Source organism: Emys orbicularis, chromosome 12 (assembly GCF_028017835.1).
Source record: "Emys orbicularis isolate rEmyOrb1 chromosome 12, rEmyOrb1.hap1, whole genome shotgun sequence".
Classification (NCBI taxonomy): domain Eukaryota; kingdom Metazoa; phylum Chordata; order Testudines; family Emydidae; genus Emys; species Emys orbicularis.
In genome coordinates, this window is record NC_088694.1 from 3,623,742 (window position 1) to 3,643,454 (window position 19,713).

At 52.3% G+C, this 19,713-nt stretch overlaps 1 protein-coding gene across 1 annotated transcript; it reads left to right on the forward strand.

Annotated features, from left to right (window-relative positions):
• The first annotated feature begins 14,799 nt into the window (after positions 1-14,799).
• Positions 14,800-19,713, forward strand: FNDC11 (fibronectin type III domain containing 11). Its single transcript, XM_065414244.1, has 2 exons — positions 14,800-14,908; positions 18,764-19,713. The coding sequence occupies exons 1-2, from the start codon at positions 14,800-14,802 to the stop codon at positions 19,711-19,713; spliced, it is 1,059 nt and encodes a 352-aa protein (XP_065270316.1).

Here is a 19,713-nt window from a genome sequence, read left to right on the forward strand (position 1 = left end):
ACCCAGTGGGCCGGCTCTGGCCAGAGGACTGGCTGAGCTAGTGGGCAGGATGACAGCGAGGCTTGTTTTATGGCACAGGGAGCTCATCTCAGCTCATCGTCAGGCTGACAAATAGCCGTGGTTGAGCCAGCGTCAGGCTTGGCGAAGGCAGAGATAAACAGGCTAACGCCGAGGCCAACCCACGCACTCCCCCTTAGCAGGGAGATGACTCAGCCTAGGCTGCAGGAGGAGCTGGAAATGAGATTTGGACTCTGCTAAACCTTTCATCTTGACAAGTGCGGGGTGTGGGAGCCCTCCATTTTCTGCCCTTTGCATTGGACTATCAGGAACGCTGGCTGGGGACTCTGGAGCGGAGGCCACAGACTCACCAAGACAGGCAGGAGTAGCACATAGGCCGGATGGAACCTGAAGAAGGGCTTCTTTTTCCCACCTGTCCCATCACTTCTGGGATGACTCTACAGAGATGGACCACGTCAGAGTTATCCACCACCTGCCTCAACTCCATGGAGTAGAAAACCCTACTCTGATCTCGGCGCTGGATACAGATAGAGGACGGAGCCGCTACCAGTTATTCAGTTGTCTATAAATCACATCACACTATTGTAAGAAGCTTGTCGTTTCTCCAGAGCCAGCTTCCCACCACTGGCGTCTCTGTCAGGAATGGTGGACGCCCCTTAGCAGTGGAGGGCGCTCACAGCCACACCCCACCCACCTGTTTTCAGCAGAAATCACTGCAGGGAAGGCCTAAGAGGTATTGGATTCAGAGAGCTCTCAGCCCATCCAGTCTCAGCCACTCCCAGCAGCAGTTGGCACCGAGTGGGATGGGGCGAGGAGGAAGAGTAACTATCTTCAGAAACCTGGCTTCAGATTGGCATGGAGGCAGCAGACGACGTCCCCTCTCTAGTGTATTTTTTAGCATTGCACCCTATGGCTCAGCTTGCAGTGAGCAGTCGGGATTCAGACATATGCAGGGGCTGTGACCTGGAATAGCAGGAGTTTCTGCGTAGTACAACGGAGGTGCACTCGCAGAGCTGGGGGCGGGAGGAACCCAGTGGTGGCACAGTCGAGCCAGGATTGGGGAGCTGGGCTGTTGGGGTGGAAATGCACACAGCCCCTGAACATTCTGCGGGGCACTGGCCAACATTATTACGCCGTCAATTTCATAGAGCCCAGCTCGGCACAATCACGTTTCAGGTTGATCCCGCCTCCAGAGAGCAAAGGCACTTCTCGTGGCTGTTTCCTTTCAGGATTGATAGCCTGGCTTGCTCCTCTGTGGACTAAGCACCAGCGAACAGAGACAGCGGGAGGCAAATGGCAAATGAAATGAGGGAATTAAAACCTCATTCCCTTGCCAGAGATGAGAGCTTGAAACAAGTTTTCAGCCCAGAACTTTAATATGTAACAAATTACAAGGGAATCTTGTTCTCTAGAATTGCATCCGCCTCCAACCCACTTAGCGCTGTCGAGGCCCGTGCCTCCCCCGGGACGAGCCTGAACAGCAGAGATGGATGAGCTGACACAGGCATGACTTCACCTGCCTGCCCCACAGTGTGTGTGTGGGGGGGGGAGTGACAGGACAGACCTCCCCCTCTTCCCCAGCACACAGCAATACATCACTGCCAGCGGCGGGCAGCGGGCAGGAACTGAGCCGCCGGGCAATCGCTCCAGTGGGGCCTGGCTCAGGGGGGCCTGCTGAGCGTGCCCATGGCAGGGACAGCACGGCCGATGTCTGCTGGCTATCCGGCATGCTGGAGGGCAGGGAGAGGTCGTCGTTTCTCCTGCCATTTAGAACGGCTTCTAAGCCCCTTGACTCAGTATCCGCCCAAGCCAGCGAAGCTCCTTCTCCCAGGCTGGGATCCAAGAAGCTCCTGTGAGGTTCCAGACCTAGATCCATCAAAATCCTGTCTCCAACAAACACCCTCCCAGCCTGGCTGCCTTGGTAGAGCCCACCTGGCTCCCAGGCATGGGCCCTCTCTTCCCACATGGGCATCCAGTCCCAGGAGGTCTGGTTAGCACAAGTTCTTGGAGAGACAAGAACCCTTCACTCCAAGGGACGAGCCAACCATTCATCTTCCCTCTGGCCAGGGAGGGGCAAGCTGACGGGGCAGATGGGTCACAACAGGAGAAGAGAGGCTAGCGATGCATCTCTGATTAAATCTGAACCTGCCCAGACCAGCCAGAACATCCAAACCCAGCCTTCACCCCACACCATGCTCCTCCTGCCCCGTATTCCAGCCCCGGGCCCAAGCCATGTGGGCGCCAAGAACGGACCTTGGACAGGACAGGAATGACCCCACGCGCACACTCATTCAGATCTGACCCGAACTCGCTGGGAGGACTGACAGTAACTTCTGTTGTAACAAGGGCTGGAACGATTTCCCCATTCAGAGATTCCAGTCACTCATCCTCTCAATCTACTGGGGTTCATTGAGGAAGGATGCTCCAATGGTTCAGGCACTAGACTGGGACTTGGGAGACCTGGGCTCAAATCCTTGCTCCACCACAGACTCCCTGTGTGACCTTGGGCCAGTCACTTAGTCTCTCTGTGCCTCAGTTTCCCATCTGCGCTGATAATAGCCCTGCCCGGCCACACAGGGGAGCTGGGCAGATGAACACCGTAGTGATGGTGAAGTGCTCAGATTTTAATTTAGATCCCAAAACAACCCGAGCCTCAATTAAAGAGAGTAAACAAGCCAGGACAGGAGCGGGGACCTGAGACAGCAGCAGCCCACACCCTGCACTGTTGTGTGACTGTTGCATTGACGTTCTCTCCGGGACAGGTGCTGTGTAGCGTCTGCTCCCATTCTCCTCTCTGGGGCTGTAATACTTCAGGTGGATTTATACAGTACATTGGTGCCGTAAATTAAAGTGAGGGATTAGAGTAAGAAGCAGGCTGTGGAGCATGTTATAAATTACAGGCAAACAGGCTCCAATCCCAGAAGGTGCACTTAGTCTGGAGATATTAGTCTGCAGGTTCCCTGCCAGATACACGATCCTGACAGCTCCAATCTCAGAGCGTCGCGGTCTCCTCTGCCTCCTGCCCCTGCAGGGAGTGGGGACTTTCTATCTCCTGCCACGGGGTCACGGAAACAAAGCCCAGCAGTGTCCCTCCGTGTACAGCAGGGAAATCTGGCACTGAAGAGGGGGTGAGTTTCTGGAGGGCTGGGCAGAGAGGGAACACACTGCCCCACAGGGCTGCACTCAGCTCTCCGGAGGGAGTCATCCCAGCAGTGACTGGCCGCAACAGGGACCAGAAACATCCCGCACCACCAGGCATTGGCGGGAAATAAAAGAGCCTTTTCACTTAACCCAATCACAGCACCTTGGCCTGAGCTGGAATGGGCAGGGGGCAGCACCACGGGAAGCCCTCACTGGGCCTTTCCTTTCTTTCTCAGGCAAGCTGCTCGGGGTCTCCCATCACCAACTGGTCGAGCAGCCTGTTCTCAGAGGAAGCAGAAGGCTATGGACTATGCATCCCCTTCGCTGAAGGAGTCCTGGACAATCACACCTGCTCCCCTAGGGGTACTCACAACAAAAATGTTGTTGGCCTCAGAGTGCGGCCACCAACTCTTGCTGGTGGCCGCTCTGACAATTTTTCCTACAATACTTAATTAGCTTTGGGAAAGACAAATAAATATGCACATATCCATGTCCAAATCAACAGAATAGAACAAATCAGGTGCTTTGCATGTTGTCTTTTTTCTTGTTTCTTTTGCTTTTTTGGTGGTGGTTTTTTTTTTTTTTTTTTTTTTTAAAGACTTGCTAGCTACTAAGTCTGCTGGGAAAAGTGATATTAACATACAAACAAATATCACTTTTCACAGCAGACTTACTCAGCCCCGGCAAGCCTGGGGACAAATTAAGTCCTGAATGAGGAGGTGGGTATGGGAGCAGTGGGGGCCAGGGGGTGATGGAGTACTGGGGGATGCAGCGGGGGCCAGAATTGATTAGGGGGTGTTGAGCTCAGGGCCAGAGCCTGCCACCGCGTGGCTGGGGAATGGAGCCCGAAGTCCTGTGGCTGCAGCCTGCCACCTGCCACCCCAGGGCTGAAGTCCAACCTCACAGCCCCTGGGAAGGTGGAGAACTCACTGGCTGCCTGCTCCTCTCGGGGGCAGGGCCCAACCACTGCTGGCAGCCCTGGGGGAGGGGCCGCTGCTTTGCCCCTTCTCCCCCCAGTCACCGCCCAGGAGGCTGTGGCCACAAGAAAAGCTCCTGGTGGCCACATTTGAGAAACACTGCAAGCCCCTTGTCCTACCAAACTCAGCTCCCCTTGGCAGGAGCCCAGCCTGCTTCCTTCTCTGTTCTGTGCCCTCCTCACTACTGACTAAGGCTGCCGGGCTCTCCCAACAGGCTTGGGTTTGTAACAGCTGTTGTGGGTGGGGTAGATTTAAGACACTGTCTTTGGGACAGACCCTTCCTGCCCTGGCCCGGTGTGTGGGATTTGTACATGTCATTGCAGTTCCCAAATGAGCAGCTCCTTCACCAAACAAAACAAGTGGCTGGGGAAGGAAATGATCCCCCTCCTCCCCGCTTCTTCCCAGGGCCACCCTTTCCCCCAGACCCTAGTTGACTATTTACCTTTTAGACTACGTGCAAGGCAACCTTGAAACACAGGATCAAAGACAAACTGTGAAGACCAAGGCCCCCATTGCCCACCCCTTGTGATGACAGGGAACTGATCATACTGGATGTGGCCAGTTGATCATGATGGTCCTTCCCTTCTTGGTGCTCCAGAGGAAATTCTCCCAAGGTCCCAGCCAATATGGCATGGAGATCAATCCCTCCCCACCCCCCAGACCCTAAAGTGGGTCAGTAGCACGTGTGATGAGTCAGGTGGCTAGCAGTGTCCAGTTGGAGGATCATGGTAATGTCGGGGTGTTCCATCGCACAGCTGCTAGGAATGGATGTGACCACAGAATCGCTGGTGGCAGGGAAGTGGAATGTTATTAACAAGGCATCCTAACATGCTAAAAGCTCACATCCCCCAGGGACTGGGCCCATTGCACGGCTTTGTGTAAACACAGAGCACAAAACAGTCCCTGCCCAGAGAGCTCACAGTCTAGTCTCCCCAGACCCTCTACCGCTTCTGAAGCAACTCCATTTGCCCCAACCTTTTCAAGGGGGCAGGGGCAGAACAACGTGCTTAAAAATAATACGTCCGAGTATTTTCCTTTCTCCTCTGATGGTTTATTTATCAGTAAATTACTATTTCATAAAAGCAAAAGACATGAAATACGAGGACAGAAATTGCCAGTGACTTTTAATTTGGGTACTGCTGATTCCTCTGTTCCAACTATTGATTTTCCATAAAGATGAATCCTGGCTCCCCAGCCCACAGTGACAGGCAGTATCTGAGCATTTTGCTCACTCCTCAAGATTGGAAATATTTGTTTTATTTATTGTCAGACCGCACTAATGAGGAGAGGAGGAAAATCAATTGGCTCCTTATACTTTGATCTCGAAGACAGAACCAACAAGTTCTTAATTTTAATGGTGTGGGAATGGGGATGGGACAGAAGAACTGACTAATGCCACAGACAGCAGCTGTCAGCACTTCTACAGGGCTATCATGGCTGATGAGAGGTGGGGGAAGGGAGTACATGGAGTTTGATTCCTTCATGTTAATTTATTTTCATATTAATTTATAGAGATCCATAGAGTCTTGTAAAGTCTCATGGGCAAACCAATCCTGGCGTAATGCCACCAAACTCAGTGGAGTTACAGTAAGCAGGGCCGGCTCCAGGCACCAGGCAACCAAGCTGGTGCTTGGGGCGGCACCTGGAGGGGGGCGGCGCGGCGCTCGGGCTGCCGGGGAGAGCGGGGCCACAGCCGGGCTCGCCGCCCTCCCCCTGGCGCTCTGGCCGCCCTCCCCCCCGCGCCCTCCCCCCGGCAGCCGGGGGGAGAGCGGCGAGCCCCTGCCGGGGCTCGCCGCCCTGCGCTCTGGCCACCGGGGGGAGAGCCGAGCCCCAGCCGGGGCTCGCCGCCCTCTCGCCGCCCTGCCCCCGGCGCTCTGGCCGCCGGGGGGAGAGCTGAGCCCCCGCCGGGGCTCGCCGCCCTGCCCCCGCCGGGGCTCGCCGCCCTGCGCTCTGGCCACCGGGGGGAGAGCCGAGCCCCAGCCGGGGCTCGCCGCCCTCTCGCCGCCCTGCCCCCGGCGCTCTGGCCGCCGGGGGGAGAGCTGAGCCCCCGCCGGGGCTCGCCGCCCTGCCCCCGCCGGGGCTCGCCGCCCTGCCCCCGGCGCTCTGGCCGCCGGGGGGGGGGGGGAGAGCCGAGCCCCCGCTCGGGCTCGCCGCCCTCCTCCCAGGGCTCCGGCCGCCCTCCCCTCCGGCGCCCTCCCCCCGGCCGCCGGGGGGGAGAGCGGAGCCCCCGCCGGGGCTCGCCACCCTCGCCCCGGGGCTCCGGCCGCCCTCCCCCCGGCGGGAGAGCGGAGCCCCCGCCGGGGCTCGCCGCCCCCCCCCGGAGGCTTTTTTGCCTGGGGCGGCAAAAAAGCCAGAGCCGGCCCTGACAGTAAGGATGACAAGAAACTAAGATCATCAGCCAGTCTATATTTTTACATTCCTAAAGTCAAGATGGAGGCCCACAGGCTATTTGGGATTCTGGGTGGGGTGGGAAATTTTTAAGGGGACCCCATCATTTTCTGATTACATTTGGGGTGGATATTGGTATTTATGGCAGTGAGGAACTGATAGCGCTCCCTGGAGCGGGATCTGTGCAAGTTTCTCCACACAGCTCTAGCAATGCCCTAATTCAGACGTACAACACCCTTACCGTTAAAAAGTACTGGGGTGAAATCTAGGCCTATCCAAGTCAGTGGGAAAACTCCCATTGACCTCAGTGGGGCCAGGTTTCACCGCAGGTCCCTAAAGAGCAGTGCCAATGCACCCAGATTGGACTTGCAACATTTCTACTTTTCTAGTCGTATGCCCCCACCTTCCTCAGCTCAATCTTGACCTACAGCCACATGTCCGCTCTCCAACTCCTTGGCCTCTCCAGCCCCAAGCCTCAAATTCAATGCATTAGAGCGTGGCAGACCTTCTCTTGTGGAGAAATATGTACTAGGGAGCCCAAATGAGCCCACGTCGCTTATTTCACATGTGATCTAATCCACACTTGGTTTCTGGCCTCCAGAGGTGAAACCTCTGCTCATCACTTGACCCTTTTCAAATGAAGTCCTTTTAAAAATTATGTTGATGTGCAAAAAGCTCCCAGACTACACAGACTGGGGGCAAAGGACAACTCCAAGCAGCAGTGCACAAGGACCAAACGACAGCATCTGGGCCTATGAAATGAATATATCAGTGTATCATTTCCTGATGAATTTCATCATTTCGGTTCCAGACCACGTACATCCCCTGCCCTCCCCATCAGCACCTGTTGCCCATGAAAAAAGACACTCCACTTTCCTTTTTACCCATCTTTATCGTGCTCAAAACCTGCAGCAGGACTGCATCTGACAATTGCCTAGTTAATCTCGCCAAGACTGGGAAAAGAAATGGCAAACTCATGCTGCCTTGGAAAACTGCACTGATTTCTTAAAGTGACAGCTCTCCTATTCCCATGCTATTCAAACACTTCCTCTGCAGAGGCTCAGGCCTGGCGTTATGGAGCTCAACTCTCATTCAGTTAAGAAACTTCAGGCGAGATGCACCAGCATGTCTTACATGCAGCATCATTTCTGAGCTCTGATCCAATGATTTCTGCACAGAGATTCTGTGAGCTGCTTCGGAGGTCAGGACACATGGTAGATTTGCTGATGAGAGCACCAGTCATTACACTCAGCTCTCTACCACGAGTGATAGCAGAGGGTCTATTATCTGTAATAAAGCACCAGTGAGTATTTGGCCAGTCACATCCCTTAGGTAACAGAGTATCCAAATCTCATCACTTAGAAAAGAGGTTTTGCCTCATGATGGGGCAACTAATGCCCAGTCCCAGTGTCACTCTGGGGAGGATGGTCTTTAAAAGAGATGTGTTTATTTGTTTAAGAAGTTAACAAAACTCCTAGGTCAGGGGTAGTCAATAGGCAGACCGGGGGCCAAATCCAGACCGCCAGATGCTTTTGAACGGACCCCAAAATCTTTTTAGTTACTTATTATTATCATTATTGTTGTTTTCTCTGGAATCTGGATCTTGACTAGACCCTGCCCAAGAAATAATTGACTACCTCTGTCCTAGGAACTTCATGAAATAGCACCAGTCAAATGGTGGATGGCAAAACCCAGGCATACTTAGCGTCACAACTGTCAGACTGTCAACTTGATCCTAGCCACAAAGAAAGAATACTTGCTTCCATCTACAACTAGCCAGGAGAACGTGCCCCACTTTAGCACAGAGCTGTCTGTATTGCTCCATGGCTCAAGGTTGGATCACTGCAACTCACTCCATTAAGGAACGACACACCAATATTAATCAAGCTTAATGAAGTCCAGAAATGCAGTATCCGCCTCCTCAGCATGATCAATTGCAAACAGCACATGCTGCTTTGCACACAACACTGACTCTCTGCGGAATGCCAGGCCAAACTCCAGGTCTCGGAGTTAATCTTCAGGGTCACGCATGGAACTGGCCCAAGGTAACGGAGAGAGCATCTCTTCTGCCCCAACAGCTCTGTTCCTCGGGATTGATGGAGCTGTTACCCTCAAAGGCAAAGCTCAGGACAGTGGCAGCAGGACTTTCTCAACTGCAGAGTCAAGGCTTGGAGACTTAGATTGACCACAAATCACACAGCCTTCAGGACATAGTACAAAACTCATGCCGTTGGCTTAGCATTCCCACAGCCCAAATGAGAGCAGCGAGAAGAGAGAAATAACAGTGAATCAAAATCAGCCTGATTGCCATGGGGGAAGCAGGGAGGAAATTGGGCCCAGATCCACAAAGGCATTGGAAGTTAGGTGCCATCATGCCTTTTGGCTCTAGGCCTTCGTCCACTGGCCTTTGTGACTTTTCTTTTTTGAGGACTCCCAGATACCAAGAACCTAGACAGTCAGGCAGACCCTGCAAAGACCCTCCTCAGCATAGCCTCCAAGCAGAGACCCTCCTCACATTTAAAAGTACAGGAAATTGAATCCTAAGATCTGGCAATACACTAAATGCATCACTCTAGGACCATGCTAGCCAGCCATTGTTCTCCAGCTCATTCTCAGCAGCCTGAGTGACAGCTTCAGAAGGAAAACAAACATAGCTAATTCAAAAAGAAAACATCACTCTCCCCTCCACAGACTCCAGGGAGGAGCACAGAGGCCAGCTCCTGGCCCTGTGGGAGAGGGGTTCTAAACTACTGTGATGTGGAATTGCTTTCCCGTTTGAAGCATGCACTGTGTGACATGGAGAAAGTGTGCGTGCAGGCAGCGTAGCCTATTGGTTTGGAGTAGGAGACAGGGAGTCAGGACTTCCCAGCTCTGCCACTGACTTGCTGTGTGGCCTTGAGCAAGTCACTTAGCAGCTCAGTGCCCCCAGTTTTCCTATCTGTAAAATGGGGCTAAGATTTGCTGCCTCCCAGGGGTGCTGTGAGGCTTAGTTCATGAGTGTTTGAGACAACTGAATGAAAGGCACTGTAGATAGGGTGACCAGACAGCACATGTGAAAAATCGGGACAGAGGGTGGGGGGTAATAGGAGCCTATATAAGAAAAAGACTCAAAAATCGGGACTGTCCCTATAAAATCGGGACATCTGGTCACCCTAACTGTAGAGTACTGTGGTTAGCTGGAGTGTGGCAGGAGCAGTGCCGCTTAGGAACACTTCCTGCGGCCAGCCAGAGTTCTGGGGATGCAGTTCAAAATCAGATCTCTGGAAGACCTTTGAGAGTCGTAGCCTTCCCCTCCCTAGAGATGAAGAGAGGCAGATGAGATCTGAGCTGTTGAGTTCCACTTACTCTGCCAAGATGGGAAGCATCAGTGTGAACAATAAGGGTACAAACAGGAGACCTGAGATTTGCCAGGGTGATTGTCTGATTGAACTGGGCCTACGGACCCGACAGCAAAACAAGATCCTGGGACCAAACACTACACCCTCCAATGCAATCATGATGTGTCACATCGCCACCATACACGAGTTGTAACAGGGCTACCAAGGGTGCTGTGGAAATCACCACTTTAAAAAGCACAAGTCTGGAAGAGATCTCAGCATATACAATACACTCAGATGCTGATATATTCGGACATCATCCAGAGATACACATGTCAAACATAATGCTGAAGGAAACAGACTGGGATCTGATTTCAGGGATATGAAACAATACTTGTGTATTGCTGACAGGGTTTGTTATCCTGCAACGAGCACTGAATACAGATCTCCACTGCAGGCATGGGACAGCTGCTGCTTTTCTGGTAGACTGTGATGATGTGCCTGCCACGGCACCTTTGTCTAGGACATAAAGCAGGATTTTAAAAGGCTGTTGAGACTGGCTTTCCAGTTACTGCTCAGCTATCTATTTGTAAGCACTGCACATTTGCTGAGAGAAATCACCTCCAAGTTTGATCCCTACCCTCCTATACCTTGGTACCTTGGGTGATTTCATGTCACCATACCAATGATGGGAAATATCACTAGTTAAAAAATACCAGTGGGTGAGTAGATGGATTTGGCCAAGAGCTCTTTGGTACCCAAATAGCCCTAGAACCTCTTCAGAGCAGTGATCATTTATTCTGCAGCTACATCAAAACCCAGGAGAGGGGCCCAGATATTAAACTGATAAGAACAGATAGTAGATAATGTTTTCACCCCTCAGCTCATAGAGAGCCGAGAAGCAATTTCTACCACTAGGAGAGGTCTTAGAGATAGACACTGGGGAAGAACTAACCTTTGGTCTCAGTCTCAGCAGAAATTTAGCACAGTGCTCCTGGTGGATATAAGTTATGAGGTAACCATAAACTGCATAAACTGCCAGATGAGTCCATTGCAGAACCAAAGTTTTAACCAAAGCATTGTACAGTTACTTTGCTATGCAACAGTGAGAGCCTGTGCTTGCCAGCGGATGGAGCACAGGGCTGGGAGCCAGGAATTTCTCAATTCTAATCTTGGCCCTGCCCATCACAGGGTCGGTGCTATGCCCCAGCTTTTAAACAGTGTCTTGGAGGAACCCCTTCAGCGAGCCAGCCCCCCAAGAACTCACCCTTCCTTCATGGTAGGCCTCATGGCCTCAACACCTCCGAGAAGGAGCCTCTGGACTCAAGCACTCCTACTTCACACCATGAGCTCTGCCCTGCAAGTCCACACTGAGACTTGTGCCCTCTCCAGGGACCAATGCCCCTCAGCAAGGATCTTCAGTGACACCAAGCAGCATTTTCAGAACAGGTTAGCATGGAAAAATGAAGGTTAAAAGATAGGCCCGTCTGGCCAAGCCAGAGCAATCAATCAGCCAAGCTGTAATGGATTCCATTTCAGGTTCTGTCTCTCCCAGATTCCTTGGGCAGATCCCGGTGTAAGCAGCCAGCTTCTCCCAGAAGCCCACTCATTGTCCCCAGCTGGTCACTTCCCAGTCCTTTGTCTCCAGGCAGGGCCACACTGAGTTCACAACTCCACCCACCCAAGTTTCCCACTGTTGAGTGTTGATTGTTCAGTCACTGGAGATTGCATTCTCCCTCTGAACCCCTTGGTGATCTGGGTGGGTTTCAATCAGTTCCTTAAAGACCTATTCATTGCGACCCAGCCAGCAAGATGACACCCACATCTTATGTCCTGAGCTGTTCCAGGAGCCGTGTTAACCCTTTTGCACCCACTGCGTAGCAATGCAAAGTACAGAGGGAAACTGAGGCAAGCAGGGTTCATAAAAATATACAGAAAATTCCCGCTTTGTCACACCTACGGCAAGCAATTATGGGCCAGCATTCCTAGGCACTGATCAGTGAGGTTCCCATTGACTTCAGTGAGAGCTGCAGGTACTCGACACCTCTGAAAAGCAGGCCATTAACTGCTGTGCCTTGGGATTCTCTTCTGTAAAACAGAGCTGCCTGCCTCACTGGGCGCTATCAGGCTTGGCTGATGTTTGACAGCATTCTGGAGATGTACCGTGCGAGAGCAGTGCTAAATATCACGTTCACATAGGGAGTCACTGTCCATCAAGAGGAGGAAGGAGCATGGATCAAGGTATAATAAATTGTGTGCAAGAAGAGGAGGTGTAGTGGGTGGCAGGTGAAGGTCATGGATACAGAAGGTTTAAACCGAGTGCTGTGCATGAAAAGTGCAGGGTGGGTGGCAGCAGAGAAAAATGCAGGGAGGGGGGAAGTGTGTGCAGTGGGTGAAAGGTGAGGGAGGTGGGTCTAGAGGCTACAGAGTGATGACTCTGCAGTGGACCCTCCCAAACCCGTCTAGTTTTTCTTCTTCTACTCTGGGAAAGTGTGTAGAGGGGGTTGTTTTGGGTAGGTGACTTGGATGCTTCGTGTTGGGCAGCTAAAAACACCTCACCCGTATTTCTTCCCCTGCCTAGTCACTATTCAATAGCACGCTCCCACTGCAACGAGGCAAAGTTTAAAACAGTGAAAATCTTTCAGTGTTTTCCACTGGGCGGGGGGGCGGGGGGCGACGACAATTTTGCTGCCCTCTTGTGGAGAAAGGATATAGAAAATTATCTTTCATCCTTAAGTTCTGACCTAGCAATGGGGTCCGAGGGGGAGTAGAGCAGAATCCCTCTCCTAAGCACTCACTAAAAGCTTGTTTTCCCCACAAGGTTAATTCCTGTAAATCAAACCCCATGGACATTAAGAGTCCAGCACTCACCTTCTAGCCCATGAGTGCACTTGAGATCGACCGGGACTTTCCTGTCTGTTCCAACCGGTGACATTCCCAAGAGTGGATGCAGAGCAGTCTCAGCAGAAGGCCTTTGCAGCTTGTCCCTTCCGGCTGCCTAGCAGGTCCTTTGATTCCCCCGTTGGGGTAGTTCTCTGTCCACTTCTCTATATTCTTCCAGTCTTCACACATAGAACTTAAATGTTAAGGGCCACATTGGGATCCCCTTACTCACACCCCTTCCGCCATGAATACACCAATCAGCCAGCTCCAGGAATCAGGTACTACACAGTATCTGGGATCTGGCCCTAAGGCAGGAAGTTGTGTAAACCCCTTAAAGAAAACTAATTGAAAATGGGCTCAGGGCCATGTAACTGAACCGGTTAGTTTTGTGCAGCAAATGTATTTATTAGGTCCTAAGCATAGTTCTCAGTGCCCCAAACCCCACGCGGAAGCAGGTAGGAATGAAATCTATAACAGTAAGTACCTGGGCACATGCAAGCCCAGGATGGGGTATGGGCCAGCCGTATTCTCCCTGCCGGCTGAGACAGTGAAATCATAGGATCCAAAACCAGGCAGGCAGGAGCGCAAAAGAAACAAACTGCAAATAAAAAATCAGGGCTGGTCTTAGCCCTTAAGAGAGCTTCTATGCTGCTGTTTCCAGGTGTCCTCCCCAGCACCAGGCACAGACCCACCCCCTTCCCCCGAGCAGTCCTCTGCCACCGACCCAGCTCAGACCTCCCCATCCTGCCCAGCGCCGCAGAACCAACCCAGCTGCCCCTCACTCACCCACCCCCGTTCCCCACTCATCCAGACACTCACCTGTGCCTCTCCCACCTCCCCAGCCCCCTCCTCTGCCTCTCCCAGCCCCCTACCCCCAGCTCTGCCTGTGCCTCCCCCAGCCCTCCACCCCCTGAACTCCCGTGCCTCTCCCCAGCCCCCCACACCCTGAACTCCCTGTGCCTCTCCCCGGCCCCCACCCCCACAGCCCCCCTTCTCTGCTTCTCCCAGCCCCCCACAGACCTCCCCAGCCCCTCCTCTGCCTCTCCCAGCCCCCTACCGCCAGCCCTACCTGTTCCTCTCCCAGCTCCCCACCCTCACAGCCCTGCCCAGCCCCCCTTCTCTGCCTCCCCCACTCCCCACCCCCTGACCTCCCTGTGCCTCTCACTGCCCCCCCTTCTCTGCCTCTCCCACCTCCCCCGGCCCCCTCCTCTGTCTCTCCCAGCCCTGCCTGTGCCTCTCCCCGCTCCCCACACCCTGACCTCCCCTCTCCCTGCCCCCACCCCCACAACCCTGCTCAGCCCCCCTTCTCTGCCTCTCCCAGCCCCCTACCGCCAGCCCTACCTGTGCCTCTCCCAGCTCCCCACCCTCACAGCCCTGCCCAGTCCCCCTTCTCTGCCTCTCCCAGCCCCCCCAGCCCTGCCTGTGCCTCTCCCACCTCCCCAGCCCCTCCTCTGCCTCTCCCAGCCCCCTACCCCCAGCTCTGCCTGTGCCTCCCCCAGCCCCCCACCCCCTGACCTCCCGTGCCTCTCCCCAGCCCCCCCACCCTGAACTCCCTGTGCCTCTCCCCAGCCCCCATCCCCACAGCCCCCCTTCCCTGCTTCTCCCAGCCCCCCACAGACCTCCCCAGCCCCCTCCTCTGCCTCTCCCAGCCCCCTACCCCCAGCCCTACCTGTTCCTCTCCCCACTCCCTGACCTCCCTGTGCCTCTCACTGCCCCCCCTTCTCTGCCTCTCCCACCTCCCCCGGCCCCCTCCTCTGTCTCTCCCAGCCCTGCCTGTGCCTCTCCCCGCTCCCCACACCCTGACCTCCGTGCCTCTCCCTGCCCCCACCCCCACAACCCTGCCCAGCCCCCTTCTCTGCCTCTCCCAGCCCCCCCCCCCCAGCCCTGCCTGTGCTTCCCCCAGCCCCCCACCCCCTGACTTCCCTGTGCCTCTCCCCGCCCCTCACCCATTTAACCCCCCCACATACACTGTCCAGGCCCCCCTCACTCGAACCCCCCCCCAGCCCTGCCCTGCCCGCGGGGGGCAGACGGGGCGGGCCCCAGAACCCGGGGGGGGGAGGGGGGCTGCACGAACAATGGGTTCCCATGGCAGCTGCCTGGGGCTGGCCGGAGCCAGGGCAGCCCGGCCCAGGAGAGGGGGCGGCGGGGAGCTGCCCCGGGACACGCCGCCCGGCTCGGCCACAGGTCAGGAGCTCCGCCCCCCTCCGGCCCCCCGCGGGCAACCAGCCAAAGGGGACCCGGGGGCAGAAAGGGGGGCAGGGAGGGGGGCCTCAGGGGGAGGGGCATGGAGGAGGGACACCTGAGAGGATGGTGCAGGAAAAGGGGGGAGGGGCATGGAGGGGGGACCCCTGAAGGGAGGGTGCAGGAAGGGGAGGAGGGTGCAGAAAGGGGGGAATTCCCAGGGGGAGGGGCAGGAAGGGGGGACCCCTGAAGGGAGGAAGGGTGCAGAAAGGGGGGAATTCCCAGGGCGGGGCATGGAGAGGGAAGGACTCCCGGGGTGGATGGCAGGCAGAGAGGAGTGGGTGGACACCCCCTCCCAGGAGCCAGCACAGAGGCTCGGGGGAGCCCCCCAAGGCAGTGGGGGGGGGAAGTCCCTTCTCTGTGCCTCCCTGCTCTGGGCACAAAGGGTGAAAGCCAAGGAGGCCTGGCACTCCCCCACCGGCAGGGGGCAAGCCCCAGATCCCCTCACTGCCATTAGCAGGGCACCCCAGCTGCCTCCCTTCCAGCCCCTCGCCTTCCCCTCGGCTGGAGCGTCAGCTGCCCCCAGAGTGAGGGTGTTGCATCAGGGTCAGACTGGGCCCTGCGCTGTCATGCCCATAAGGAGGAGGAACAATTACTTCTTTCTAGGGTACAACAGAAAACACAAAAGCAGCTACAGTTCAGCACTACCAGACCCTGTGTATCATACTGGCAGCACCAGGCTCTCCCTAGACTGCCACTTAGGCCTGCTGGCTGGGATTGTCCAAGGTTCCTCAGTGAATTAGGCACCTCACTCCCAACAATTTACATCAGCCTCAGTTACTAACGCTGAACCCATTGTTAAAATCTAAATTCACTTCTCCCTCATCCCGCTGCCTCTTTTGTCTTTCTCTGAACAAACTGCAAGGCATAAGCCAATTTCACTGTCAGTTCTAGTCAGTTTCACTTTCAGCATCTTCCCTGCTTTCATTTTTTTTAGGCCCTAATTCCTGCAATTGTTGCATGCAGCTAGATCAGGGGTCGGCAACCTTTCAGAAGTGGTGTGCTGAGTCTTCATTTATTCACTCTAATTAAAGGTTTCGCTTGCCAGTCATACATTTTAATGTTTTTAGAAGGTCTCCTTCTATAAGTCTATAATACAGAACTAAACTATTGTTGTATGTAAAGTAAATAACATTTTTTCAACGTTTAAGACGCTTCATTTAAAATTAAATTAAAATGCAGAGCCCCTCGGACCAGTGGCCAAGACCCGGGCAGTGTAAGTGCCACTGAAAATCAGCTCGCGTGCTGCCTTCGGCATGTGTGCCATAGGTTGCCTACCCCTGAGCTAGATCCTCACTCCTCCATAAAGCCACGCAGGTGTTTTAAAAGCATCTCTGTCCAATGGAATGCAGAAATAATTATAGAAACATTTCTATTGGATTTAGCTTTGTAAGAGCTCATTTTTACATCATCTAAAGTTTTGGGCCAAATAACCCAATAAACTGCTAGCTCTATATTACATTTTATACTGTGGTGCATTGGGGCTGATCTGTGTCAAATTTTTGGCTTTACCTTGTTTTCCTGCATTGTTCTGGTGGAAAGAATAAAGTTTAAAAAATTCAGGACATGTTTGAATTGACAATATCCTTGAAAAAGTATCCCTGGGAATGAAGGGATTATCATTTAAATAAGTACATGGAGTGTTGGTCCCAGGATATCAGAGACACAAGGTGGATGAGGGAATATCTTTTATTGGACCAACTTCTGTAGGTGAGAAAGAGAAGCTTTCCATCTACACAAAGCTCTTCTTCAGGTCTGGGAAAGGTACATGCTGAAAGCTCAAAAACTTGTCTCTTACCAATAGAAGCTGGTTCAATAAAAGATATTCCCTCACTCACCATGAGAAATAAGTGACACTTTTGCACTTCTATAATCCAAAGACTGAAAGCACGTCACAAATTTAATTATACCTCATAATATAATGCCCCATGAAGATAAGTATTACCAACCACATTATATAAATGGGGATAATGGGGCACAGATTGGTGCTGTTCTACCAACTAGGAAACCCGGTCTTGTCAGAAAACATGTGAGGAGGAAGAGTAAAATTTCAGAATTATGCACTGTAAACGCTTTATAAAAAACAACTCTCTAAAAAAAAGCCGCTAATGCCATGGATGTCAGGTAGCTACTTGAGAACTATTCTCCGTGTGTGTCACTAGCACCCTCTTCGTGGTATTGAAGCGACAGCTTGACAATGCACATTTTCTTTGTCTTCCATATCAACTATGTTCAGTTTTCAAGTCTAAATATGAGCTTCAAACTGGCATCCAAAACAAGCTGCATTCTGGTTCAGTCATTATCACGGTCAGTAAAGATTCAAGAACCGGAATTTAGCTGACAATTCTGTTTTTGATACCTAAGCCATAGATACCCCAACTAAAAGATAATACAGGTAGGTCTTCCATGGCTACATTGGCTCAGCAGTGGTATCAAACAGTACCCTGGCCTTGGTTATTGTAGGAAACAGATACAACGAAGGAGACAGAGCAGATGTGGAGTTATAAAGGGCCATTTCCATTGTCTCTTTTCTGACGTTCACCATTGTTCTTCACGTGTTGTGTGTCATGTTTTACGGTGAAACGCTTATGGAATTACACGTTTCATCCACATGCAAATGAATATAATTCATTCTGAACCATTATAATGTAAAGTAAACAAAAGGTGGGGAGAAGAATTGGTCATTCAAAATGTTTACGTTTAGTAATGGGTTGCACTGTCAAACAGAAAGGACACATGATAGTTCCTCTCCTTACAACTCTGGTGAGGTAGCACTGGGACCATCACATTCAGTTCAGGCCACTGCACTCCCAGAAAGATACTGATAGATTGGAGGTCTTTTAAAGATCAGTAGCCAAGCTGATTTGAAGCCAATATCCTGCAGCTGCCTAAAGGAAAGCCTAAGACCTGAATGTGTGTATAGCTTGGCTAAGCAAACTAAGGGAGGGATGTAGACATCCGCAGATATGAGAGATGTGAATGACCAGCAAGAATGGAGAAAGAGATAACTTAGGGTGGTATAAAGGGGTCTCATTAGAACTAATGAGATAAGGGAAAAATGTGAGAGTATCAGGATCAGTTATTTACCCCTTCACATAACACAAGAACCAGGGGTCACCTAATGACATTAATAGGCAGCAGGTTTAAAACAAACAAAAGGAAGTATTTCTTCACACAACACACAGTCAACCTATAGAACTCTTTGCCAGAGGATGTTGTGAAGGCCAAAGCTATGGTGGGGTTAAAAAAACCCCAAACAATTAGATGAGTTCATGGAGGAGAGGTCCATCAATGGCTATTAGCCAAGATGGTCAGGGATGCAACTCCATGCTCTGAGAGAGTCCCTAGACCCCGATTGCTAGAAGCTAGGTGTGGACAACAGGGGATGGATCACTCGCTAATTGTCCTGTTCATTCTCTCTGAAGCATCTGGCATTGGCCACTGTCAGAAGACAGGATATTGGGCTAAATGGACCATTGGTCTGACCCAGTATGGCCGTTCTGATCTATTAAACGAAGATACAGTCTCTCAAGGGAAATAGCAGGAGCCCAGTTGATTGGGATATTTAGGACTAGAGTAGACAAAGCACTCAAAATCATAATGTTAGAAAGAAATGTTCTTGCATTGGCAGGGAGCCTGATTGAGTCTAACAGTTCTTATCCCATCTCTAATTTCTAAGATAATTTATAATTAATGTTAAAGAAGTATAAGGAAACAGCAGTCACCATCATGGTATGCTCCATATTGACTGCTTTTCCTTTGGTTCTTAAATGATGTTATTGTTGCTTTCCTGCACAGCAACTATGAGTTTTGGAACCATGGATGTGTATTTGAATGAGATAGAAAACAATCTGCAGAGTATTTTGTACAACGAAGAGGAGGACCAGGAGAATGAAACCTGGAAGATGTACATGGAGAGGAAGAACATTGTACTCGAGTTCCTGCACTCTGACTTGAGTCTCCACCTGCTGAAACGCCACCATAAGCGAATTGAGCTTCTGAAAAAGTGCTCTTATTACATTGAAATTCTGCCCAAACATTTGGCACTGGGAGACCAGAACCACCTCATGCTGCCCACCACTATGTTCCAGCTGATTGACCCCTGGAGATTCCAAAGGATGAAGAAGGTGGGAACAGTCCAAACCAAAATCCAGCTGTTGCTCTTAACTGACCTGTTAGAACAATTGGAACAGGGGCGGGAGGAGCTGGTCCACTTCCTGGAGACCTATGACATGGTAACATTCCTCGCCAGGTGGGACTTGGTCAAGCAAAAGCTGTCAAATCTGTCTGAGCTGATGGATAATTTCCTTGCCATGCTAGTGCCTGGAAGGCTGTATGTCAAGCATCGTCTGGTGTCGGATGTTGGGGCTACCAAAATCCCACACATTAGGCTTGTTCTGAGTACCAAGATGCCAGTGATGTTTGATCGAAAGGAATCAGTGGCACATGAGGACTGGGTGAGCCTCAAGTGGTTTATCACAAGTCAACAGTCACAGCCTGAACAGTATGAACTCAGGTTTAAGCTACTGGAGCCCCGATCCCAGCAAGAGAGGATCCAGTGTGGAATAATGCCGGTCACGTCCAACATGTGTGAAATCCGGAACCTGCTGTCTGACAGATCATACAGATTCACAGTTAAAAGGGCAGAGGCTTACACACTCGTCTATGAACAGTGGCGTGATACCATCACATTGAAGACAAAACCTTACCCTGATGAAGACATGGAGAGCACCATGTGCGAACCCTGA